General features: G+C 39.3%; 1 protein-coding gene across 2 annotated transcripts in view; it reads left to right on the forward strand.

Moving 5' to 3' along the window:
- mgat4c (mgat4 family member C) overlaps positions 1–7,675 on the forward strand; it is a 202,729-nt gene extending 195,054 nt beyond the window's left edge. For both annotated transcript variants that reach the window (XM_041796227.1, XM_041796228.1), the window contains exons 6-8: positions 3,082–3,233; positions 3,810–3,957; positions 6,453–7,675. In XM_041796227.1, coding sequence (XP_041652161.1) covers positions 3,105–3,233; positions 3,810–3,957; positions 6,453–7,609 — 1,434 coding nt within the window. In that variant the 5' untranslated portion in view covers positions 3,082–3,104 and the 3' untranslated portion in view covers positions 7,610–7,675. The remainder of the gene's footprint in view (positions 1–3,081; positions 3,234–3,809; positions 3,958–6,452) is intronic.
- The last annotated feature ends 4,014 nt before the right edge of the window (positions 7,676–11,689 follow it).

Raw genomic sequence — 11,689 nt, forward strand, 5'->3', positions numbered from 1 at the left:
TCCAAACATTATGGGTGGGTTTTGCCAGTGTATCCTATGGCTGCTGTTGCAGTAACTATAAGCTAGGATGTAGCTGTCGGAAAGCAGCAGTTTAATCAGAACTGAACCACATTTCTTTTTTAAACAAGGGCAAAGAGCCACACCAAAAGCTTTTCTATGCAGAGAAGACGTTTTTGCTCGTCTCCTTAACTGCCTTGGCATTAGTTTTATTCAAGAGAGCTCTAAATAAGTAACCTGACACGCCAGATGGATTTGTTTCACATGTCCATCTGGAAAACCTTCAATACTAAGCGTTTGGGAAAGGGCAGAGGATTTGAAAAAAACTCGGAGTGTGATTGGATGAATGTTCTGTCTGTCACATCTTTACGGGCCAATCAGAGCAACAAAATACGTGACGCAGCCGCAATCGAGGTGTGCGTGCATAGCTACCGAGGAATAATGCGAACCATGGCGACTATAGACATGTCAGTCCACAGCTTTTGTTGTTTTTGAAAAGAAAACAACTCACTGCTGTTCTTTGTTCTTCTTTTAACAAAGAAATTTCGTCACATTCTGATAAAACCGGCGCTTTAGCAGCATCCACGCTAAGCTCTTCCGCCATAATTGCACCGGCCTCTTGTTGCTGCTTGCATACGTCTCGACTCTGCCGCGCCTGAGAGTACCGCCCCTCGTTGCTGATTGGTCCTGTCACTTTCTAACTGGGCCCAAACGGTTCAGACGGGAGTTTTGCAAGATGGATTCGCCAGTGAAAAACAATGAAATGGGCGTATCCATCTGCTTTGCAAGGTTACTAGAGAGGCTCGTGCACAACATCATTTCAGTCAGTCATTTCACATTTGCAATTTTTTCAAGCATTTTTTATGGTAGCAGCATAACAGTTTGGAGTCAGGCTAGGACTTCATCACTCCTCACCGATTTATTTTACATGCATAATTGAGGAGTGATGAGATAACATCTTAAACCACCCAGTAGGAGTCAACAGGTGGATGCTGGGGTGGAGGTGGGTTGAATCGAAAGCACAGTGCCGATCCAGGGCAGCAGGCAGTTGAGAGCAGAGGAAGAGACCGGAAATCTTGCAGCTTAAATGGACCACCGAACTAGTATGATGTGAGTCATGTGATTTGTTTAAGATGCATTTTTGGTGTGAATGGTTGTGCTTGAAATTACTGCCTGAACTAACTCACAAGTTTCATCACATTTGGTCTTTTTGCTCTGATTGGCTCGTCATGAATGTGACAGACGAAATATTCCTCTAGTCAACTTCTGAGAATTTTATGAAAAGTCCTGCCCTCTCAAATATTTTCAGATGGATGTGAAATACATCCATGCAATGGATATTTGAAACAGTCAGTCTGGTGTGTTAAGTTACTTCTTCCTTGTCTGGCATTACAACAGATAGTTGCGTTCAGCCATATACTAGGTTTTAACCTAGTCCTGTTAAACAAGACTAACAGTATGTTTTAAATCACATACTTCCATTAGTTATAGAAATGCACCATTTGTAAGAACCACGGCCATTAGTCAGTGCCGATACTGATGTTTTTACTGAAGCACTTCTTTTTTTAATCACTCCTTGTATGAAAAAAAATGTCCTTACATTTGGTCAGTAGATAAGATCAACAGGTCATTTTTATCCTCCTTGATTCAGCAGCTAGATGCATCTATCCCTAGTTGGTACACTTTACTAGTGTACTTACATTGAAATAGTAATCTTACATTAGGTGGTCTCATATCTCAACAGGGTTCCAAATTCATGGAGTGATCTTTCAATTTAAAATACGTCTGTGAATATGGAAGCCAACGTTTTTGATTTTATACAGCTTGTACTGAGTAGGACTTATCTATTATGACCAGCAATGTATTTCATGTATTTTGTCTTGTCAGGTGTTTGTCATTGCTAAGTGGGAGTTTCATGTAGGAGTTGCATCAATTTTATGTGGGACTACAGATGGAAATTAGCAATTTACTTATTGTGAGTGGCTGTGGCTACGGCACATTCAACTAACCTTCCCACAACATCCTGGGGCTGATTTTACTGCGTGATTTTTCATGATGTTGAAGCTTAATTTTATAAACTTAGAAATGTTGTCCATGACTGAAATCTAGCCTGGTGGTTTATAACAATGCACCTGTCATAAAACAAACCTAAAATACAGATTTTTAAATCACTGTCAAAGTTCATTAGTTCATGATGTAGTTTCTGCTACTTCACTGATATGGCGTTTGTTGGAAGTGTCCATTGTGCTGCACTCAGTTCTTGAAGGGTTTTCAGTGCGCCAGTACTGCAGTGTATTTTCCACATTCTTCTCAGTGTGAGCACACTTTGCACACTAATGCACTAAAATAGGCTTTTCAGTATTTAGTACAGAAGTATGAGATTTGTAACGCACCTTCAAAAAAAGCAAGGGCAAAATGAATCATGGTCCTAACTGTTTCACTGTAAAGCTAGTTAGCTTTAGCAGGACTGTAACAGACCTTACTTGCTTTTTTATCTACTAAAGTGGGATATCTGTCCCACTTAGGTAAATGAAAAAGCCAGTCATGTATAAAAGAATTAATTGGGAATAAATAAAGTTTTAGCAGCAGCAACTGTGATTATTGTTAGATTAGTGATTAGTGTTAGAGCTGACTGTCAGCTACAGCACTGCCCAGCAGCTAAAGATGCCAGTATAGTGGGGTGTTTGGTGGTTTTAATCCAGTTCAGCCATCAACTGGTGAATGCTGTTGTTATTCTAAGAGACGAAACCTGTTTTCACACATCAGTAATCCATTGTTGAGCTTGTCAATATCCTCTATACCCTGCAGTGTGTTTGGTTTCCCCCTCATGTGGATTCGGTCCAGCTCCTTCCCTGAAAGAAAAAAAAAACACTATCACACATCATTAGAAGTCTGCAGAAGAATAATTATGATCCCAGTGGAAGATAATCACACCATACATGGCTGTATGGTCCTAAAATTAATTCCCCCACAATCTGTTGATGCTTGATAAAGAAGACAAATTATTCCCATGCAGCGACTCGAGCTGACGACATTCAAAGCAAGCCGCTCTGATGTGTCATTTCTCATGTTGTTCTCATGCAGATCACAGTGTGAGCGCGTGCAGCATGAGGCTGCTGTGGAAATCCCTGGACAAGATGAGGTGTCTGAGGAAACGCTCCACCATCCCCTTCCTAGGCTTCCTCATCACATTCCTCCTCTTCCTGAATCTCTACATCGAAGACGGCTACGTCTTGGTGAGTATTTTTTTAAACATCTCATCTCAGTGGTTTTTTGTCTTTATGTCTAAACATGAACAAATATGCTTTAAAACCAAGTGTGTTCTTGTACTTATTCATGTTGCCCCATTCATGATTACTGTTTTCCAATGCATCATGTTTAAATTTTCATAATCCAGGCCTGAGTTGAAATAATCCAGATGATTTATTTCTTATTCATGATGCCATCAAACTTGATCACAGTACATTATCCATGTTTGTTATTTAAATAATTAAAAGGGACTATGTGCTCTGTTTTCAGCTCTCTTGTGCTCTTCTTGAGTCAATTTGCTCAGCTATACAAACTGCCTGAAGGGTTTTTAATACCCCTTTTGTCCCTGAACATTTAGGGTTAGTCATTTTAAAATATTGTCTAATGTTGGTACAAGGTGTTATACACAACCAATAAGTCTAGTTTTCCTCTCACTTCTCACAATTATTTAAACATTCATGAAGACTCCCCTGTTCCTTCTAGGAGCACTTTGTACAGCTTGTTTCCTCCTCTGTCATTTTTATATGTGAGTTAATGTTGTGTTTCCTTTTCTTTTTTTACAGGAAGGGGATAAAAGACAGCTTAGGGAAACATCCGCTCACCCTCCAAGCTCAGAGCGATACGTACACACCTTCAGAGATCTCAGTAACTTCTCTGGAGCCATCAATGTAACGTATCGATATCTCGCTGGGACGCCACTGAATCGCAAGAGTAAGTTTGCTGTTTGTTTAAACAGGACCGTTTCTATGAGGTTGCAGGAGTGAGAGTGAACAGGATTTTGAGAATAAGGACCAAAACCTTTGACTCATTGTTTTTCTTCAGCAATGAAATTCTATAGCTCCACTAAGATGTTTTTCTTCTTCTTGACTTAATCTTTATGTAGTCAGCAGATTTTTATTTTTTAACTACTGTAAGCACAAACCCTTTATTTAAAATCTTTGGTTATGAATCATTCATAAATGTTTCATCTTAAAAATGTCTGGTTTTTTCAACAACATTTTCTGTTGTCATTTAATTTGTTGTATACAGGTGCTTTTCAAAAAAACTAGAATATTATGAAAAAGCTATTTTCCCCATGAATTTACCTCAAAAAGTTAAACTTTTATCATTCTAGATCCATCTCATACAAAGTGAAATATTTGAAGACTTTTTTGTTTAAATCTTGATGATTACAGCTTAAAGCTCACAACAATCAAAAACCTGCCATCTCAAAATATTAGAATATTGTGGAAAAGTCTCATTTGCTAAGGTTTCCTGAGTTTTCTCTCTCTCACTGGTTCAGTACACACAACCACAATCATGGGGAAGACTGCTGACTTGACTATCGTCCAGAGGACAATTATTTTTACCATCCACAAGGAGGGTAAGCCACAGAAGGTCATTGTTGAAAGGGCACGCTGTCCTTAGAGGCTGTATCAAAGAATACCCATGAAATGTGTGGTGTTGAAAGGTAAGAAAAGCAACAAGGATGAGCGCAACCTTCAGAGGACTGTCAAACAAAGCAGATTCAAGAACTAAGGGGAGTCAGTAGATCAAGAGCCACCAAACACAGATGGGTCCAGGAAATGGACTACAAGTGTTGTGTACCGAGCATCAAGCCACTCCTGAGCCACAGACAAAGTCATCAGCGTCTCAGGTGGGCTTAGGAGAAAAAGAACTGGACCATTGCACAGTGGTCGAAAGTCCTGTTTCCAGTTGAATAAATTTTGAATTTAATTTGGAAATTAATGCCCCAGAGTCTGGAGGAAGATCAGAAAAGCACAGAACCCAGGGTGCTTGAAGCCCAGTGTTTTCAGTTTCCACCGTCAGTAATGGTTTGAGGTGTCACGTCATCTGCTGCTGTTGGTCTACTGTGCTTTATCAAGAAAATTTATAGAGATTCTGATTTCCTTTTCCAGCAGAACTTAGCACCTGCCCACAGTGAAGCCAAAACTACCAGAAACTGGTTTGCTGACCATGGTGTTACTGTGTTTGATTGGCCAGCCAACTGGTCTGACTGGTCTGAACCCCATAGAGAATCTCTGGGGAAATGTCAAGAGGAAGATGAGAGGCGCCAGACGAGCTGAACGCTGCTATAAAAGCAACCTAAGCTTCATAACACCTCAGTAGTGCCACAGGTTGATCGGCTCATGCCAAATTGCATAGGTGCAGTACTTTGTGCAAAAGGAGCAGATGATCAACATTTTATTCTGAAATAGTGTTTTTTAGATTTTCATGTGCTGTAAGCCGTAATCATCAAGATTAAAACTAAAAAAAGCTTGAAATATTTCAATTTGTATGACGTGCATCTAGAATATATAGAAGTTTCACTTATTCAACTAAATCCCAGGGGGAAAAAAAATACTTTGCAAGAAATTCCCATTTTTTGAGATGCATCTGTATTACAGTGGTGACAGTCATTAAGTGGCACCAAAAGGGTTACATTTGATAGTACACATAAGAACCTCTCTCAGTGCTAATGTTAAATACTACTGGCCACAAGTTCTCTGTGCTAACCTATGTAGTGCACATTTTGTATATGGAAAGTTAAAAAGCTTGAAATGTCAGTATTAGATGTCTGCAAATTGTTTTATGGAAAAAGACAATTTTATAAATGAGACAATGCTAATGCTAGCAGAGCGTCAGTATTGTAGTGTAAAAAAGGTTGCCTTGTTTACTGGTGACTTTAAGATGTTAAAAACAGGAAAACTACTGGCAAAATGCCTCTTTTTTTTAGTTTTCCAGTTGTTTAAATGAAACACTAAACAAATTGGTTTTCACATGGGAAGCTTTGTAGTCTGCACGGCTTTTGTTTGCTTTGAAATCATTGCCTGTGTACAGAGAAAAGCCTCTTCTTTGTCCACTCTTTTAAAGTTTCTTTGTTTGTGAGTCTTGGACAAAAAAGAAGAAAAAAGAAAAAGCTCCATGATTTTAAGCAAAGGGGTTTCATTTTTTTTTAAACAGGCTAAATTTTACAGAAGCATCAATTAACACAATATGTGTTTTTGTTTTTTGATAAGAATGGTATTTAGGCAGTAAAATCTGGCTATCATATCCTTTACTTTTTGAACAACCATGGTTTTGCTAACCTCCATGGTCCTTCAATGTAACTTGTTCCCAGAAGGTTTTAATTGCAGGTTCAGTATCTACTCATTGTACTTGAAAGTTGTGTTTTGCAAGAGTATCTGTTTACAACATCATAATGTGAAATTTCATTTTGTTCACAGAGTTTCTAACAATTGGACTGTCATCGGTCAAAAGAAAAAGAGGAAACTACCTTCTAGAGACAATCAAATCCATCTTTGATCAGTCCAGCTATGAGGAGCTCAAAGAAATTGTTGTTGTGGTCCACCTGGCAGACTTTGACCTGGTCTGGTGTGAAAACCTGGTTCAGGAAATCACCAGGAAGTTTGCCCATCACATCATAGCTGGACGGCTCCTGGTGATCCAGGCCCCAGAGGAGTATTACCCATCTCTGGACGGTTTGAAAAGGAACTACAATGACCCAGAGGACCGGGTCCGTTTCCGCTCCAAGCAGAACGTGGACTACGCTTTCCTCCTGAACTTTTGCACAAACCTCTCCCACTTCTACATGATGTTAGAGGATGACGTGCGCTGCTCCAAGAACTTCCTGACAGCTCTGAAGAAGGTTATCACCTCTAGAGACGGTTCCTACTGGGTGATGTTGGAGTTCTCCAAGCTGGGCTACATCGGGAAGCTGTACCACTCCAGAGACCTTCCTCGCCTGGCTCACTTCCTCCTCATGTTCTACCAGGAGATGCCCTGCGACTGGCTCCTCATCCACTTCAGGGGTCTGCTGGCCCAGAAGGACGTGATTCGCTTCAAGCCCTCCCTGTTCCAGCACATGGGCTACTACTCATCCTACAAGGGAGCCGAGAACAAGCTAAAGGACGACGACTTCGAGGAAGACTCCATCGACATTCCTGACAACCCTCCTGCCAGCCTTTACACCAACATCAACGTCTTTGAGAACTACGATGCCACAAAGGCTTACAGCACTGTGGACGAGTACTTCTGGGGGAAGCCTCCTTCCACTGGAGACTTCTTTGTCATAGTCTTTAATAAATCAACCAAAATCAACAAAATTAAGATCTCTACCGGCTCTGACGACCGGCAGAATGACATTCTTCACCATGGAGCTCTGGAAGTCGGAGAGAAACTAGTAGGGACTAAAAAAGGGAAACAGTGTTCCTCTTATATCACATTAGGGGAGTTCAAAAACGGCAACATTGAGGTTCAAGACGTAGACCACAAGATTGCCTTTGACATTGAGTGTGTTCGCATCGTGGTGACAGCCAGCCAGAAAGAATGGCTCATTATTAGGAGTATAAGTTTATGGACGACACAACCTCCTAGCCAATGAGGACTCTACAGAAAGACTCTTAGTATGTCATAAAGGCAAAATGTTTTTATTATTTACAAATGTATGTATTTCCAGGTTTATTTATTCATTTTGTATGTATTTATTGATAATCATTTTGATTGCTAAATCAATCTATAGTTTTTTATACCTGCAAGTTGTATGTAACCTTAGTGGAGCATCCTCCCAGTCATTCTTAAAGACTGTTTAACTGACCTCAGAGTATTCATGAAAGTTTTCTTAAATGTTCTATTAAGCCTTCATTTATTCACACTTTTGATAGCTATCCTTAACACAGGGCTGGGTGATCAGTCAATGTCATGTTTTACCATCTTCATGTGACAGTTTTACCTGATTCTATCCGGTATGAAGCTTTTATAACTTTATGTTGGTGTCAACAAATCTTATGAAAAGACTTTACAAGTATTTCTGTGCAACCATAATCAGATATTAACTTTAGTGTTTTCCAAAAACCTCTTAAATAATTAAACCATAATGTGAGGAGTAGATTAATGCTCATAGACACCCCCCTGTTACTTTCATTTTAGGGGAAAATACAGTAAAGCAATACAGTAAATTAACATTACCGCACCAAAACACTGACTGACAGCTGGCAGTGATCCTGAAACTAATGTTAAATAACATAAACTAGCTAATGCGTGTGTTTGATGAAGATTTTCTTGCTCTTCACTTCCCAGGCAGCAGCATTATTGACCCAAACTCATTGAAAATCCAGCTCAGACTTCTCTGACTGTTGTGATTTTAATACTATCCCAAATGATGTTTAAGGGTTTAATGGGACAAAAACTAGTTCAAACTAGTATCTCTTTTTGGATAATTAAAGAGAGATCAAGAATTAGAATGCCCATTGCAGCTGCTTCTGTCCTTTTCCAGGATACATGTGGCATCAGCATGATATTGGTACTAACAGATTTTAGAATTTCTACCAATATTTACAGCTGATGTATCACCTGTTAATACTGGCGTATGTTAGTGGCAAACATCAGCTAAATGTACAGAATATTTGGTCAAGTTTTAGGCAGGACCAACACACTTACATCTGCTTAGGCCTTCGTCTTCATTCCTTAAATTTTGAAGTATGTTCTTGGGAATGAAATTTGTTTCTTTGTAAATAAATCTGAATATTTAAATAGCGGCAAATTGGATATTGACAAAAATCTAATATCGACACCCCTAGTCCCCTGAAGTTTTTTTTTATTTTTTTGCCCTGTGATCATGTGGCTGAAAGCATTGAATAGTAGGCTATCCAAAAATAAGGATGCATTGGCATATTTACTAAATGTTTTTAGTAATTTTCTAACAAGAAGAGAGATCAGTGATGACCCACCACAGGTCTGCTCTATTGGATTATGAGGAATAACAGTCTAAGGTGACTAAATACTATGGAATAATTTCAGTTTTTAAATATATTTGTTTAATTTAGATCATGTGAATTTTTCAGTCCTTCAGGACAAAAAAATTATACTGGCTGCCTAGAACTTTTTTTTATGCTCCCAAGGTATCCAAATATTCATATTGTCTGATTTGACAAGTATTGAATGAAAGGGGTCTGGCAGACCGCAGATTTCACACTCCCCCTCTCGCAGACCGTTACTGTGAGACACCGCCTCTGTTAGAACAGAAGGGACATAATTTGCCAGTACGTGTTATAACTTTTTTTTAAATTCAACTTTATTCATACACAAAGTCTGGCAGATACACTCATGAAATAAGCACATAGCTTCATTAGCTTTAGCTAAAACTAACATAGCTGTGCTAGCTACGCAGTTAACGTTATGGCATAAGTCAATGGCATACCCAAAGCTAATGTTGCTAAATTGAGCCACAACTCACATAACTAATATAGCATAATCTAACATAGCTAAGATAGCTTTGTTTGCTTTAGCTTTAGCTGTGTTAGAATGTAGCTACATTACCTACATAGCTTACATAGCTTACGTAGCTTCGTTAGCTTTAGATATAGCTACTTTACTTACATAGCTATGTTACCTATGTAGCTTACATAGCCTGTGTAGCTTTGTTAGCTACTTGACTTTATTAATTATTTTGTAATCAGGTTTCGCAGGACAGATTTTTGACTTTTAATTCTTGGTAGCCTCAACCTTCCTTAACCCTTTCCTGGTTCCCTTATCCCAGTGCTGCGCTTTTAACATAACCTATCCCTTTGCAGAAGTTTAATTTGACTTTTGAAATTTTTTGGCGTGTATTTCTGTTCTGACAGAGGCAATGTCTCACACTAGTGGTCTGCAAGGGAGGATGTCTTAATCAAAGTAAAAAATTCTAGTATTAGTCAACATAGGTTGACTAATTGACTAATCAATTAAATGGTGTAAAATATGTTTATTTGTATCATATTGTCTTAACAGCGATGATAGAGTCAGAGAAGTTTGTATTTAAAGTGTATCTGCATGTTTTTGGTTTGGACTTTTTGTAAGATTTGTTGACAGCCGAAAACATCAATAGCTACATCAGCTCTTTCCTTTATGTGTCTCCAATCAAACATCCTGATGAAAGATTTTTATCCGGTAGCCTACTTGGTTCACCGACTCAATGAGTTTTGGCAGGTGAACAGCAGTAATGAAAGGTATTAATTTCACTTAGTATAAATGTTATCATTTCAAATTTGACTCGCCATATATCTTTTTCTTTAAAGGTTTCACCATATCAGTATTAACCGATTTTATTCATAATCGTGTCATGGGAGAAATGAAGACAGAGTTAACGTTGGGATCAGTACACTTATTGTTTACTTCAGTTTTGTTGATTGCATTCCTGCCTCTCTTCCTTCCATTTCACACCACTGATCAGTTCTAAATGAGGGGAGGGATAGCTATAATCTCCAAGAAGTCTGGTTTGGTTCAGTACAGTTTGGCACGGTAAATCCTGATCCTGCTTTTATTTCTGCAACTAATGTCCTTCCTGCCTTGCTCATAGTGATGGGAGGTCAAGCTCTTCTTATAAATCTGGATTATTTGGCAAAGCTCAGAGATCTTTGGCTTCCAAACACCTCTTGATTTGGTACCATTTTGGCTTTTTCAAACCACAGCAAAATGGTAAAAAGGAAACTGTCTCTCAAACGGGAGCAGTCGCCTGTCGTTCATGTAAAAGAGCAGGCTCTTGGAACCAGCCGTCGAGGAATGTCACCTCATTCCTACTTTTTCTCCAAGGCCGAATGAAAGCAATCTGAAGAATGAGAAAGCATCTCCATAGAAAATCTACAGCATGATTTTAATGTGAAAACTACAAACCAGAAGTATAATCGTTCTGTCTTTATCTTCACTGTGACATATTCTACTGATGTGGAAACCTAAAGCTCCAGTAAATACTAAAGTTTCTAAAGCAACATTGAAAGACCTACGCATTTCGGCTTGGGGCCTTCATCAGGGCCACTACGAGACCCAAATATATTCAAAAGATGTGGACATAAGGCAGGAGGAGGATAGGATAGGATGGTGTTGATGTGAAAAGCTGGACTGGGGCTGGAGCTGAACCAATGAGGTGGCTTGGAGGAGTGAGCTATGCAGGATGAGGTGAGCAGAAGACCTGTGAGGATCTGGACTAGTTACTGATGAACTGAATGGAGGTGGCTGGGGTGGAGGAAGGTAGCAGCATCCGCACTGAAATGAAAGGCAAACTGTGGAAGAGAGGAGAAAAGATTTAAAATATAGAACAGGTGGGTTGTGATTTAACAAACAAGGTTTTGGCAGAATCTGATTAGCTCAGTACTTACAAGAGTGAACACCCATAATCAGCTGATCACCAGAGCGGGAAGAGAGAATGAAAGGAAAAAGGGAGAGACATGAACGAGTGGTGGCTGATGAATGAGTAAGAAACAGTCTTCCTGCTTGATTGATCAGCAGGTCAAAGTTAAAATCAAACCATGATGCAACTGTGACGTCGCTGCGATGCACCCACCCTGAAACGACTATAAGAATTGGAGGCCCGCCTATTTTGAACTGTAAGCAGCATCCGTTTCTTCGCCAAACACAGAGAGCTTGTTTTCGCTGATATTTTATGTCTGTCAACATCAGCAGACTATGTCACAAGCAAGATTAAAAAAAC

Source organism: Cheilinus undulatus, linkage group 9, assembly GCF_018320785.1.
Source record: "Cheilinus undulatus linkage group 9, ASM1832078v1, whole genome shotgun sequence".
Lineage (NCBI taxonomy): Eukaryota > Metazoa > Chordata > Actinopteri > Labriformes > Labridae > Cheilinus > Cheilinus undulatus.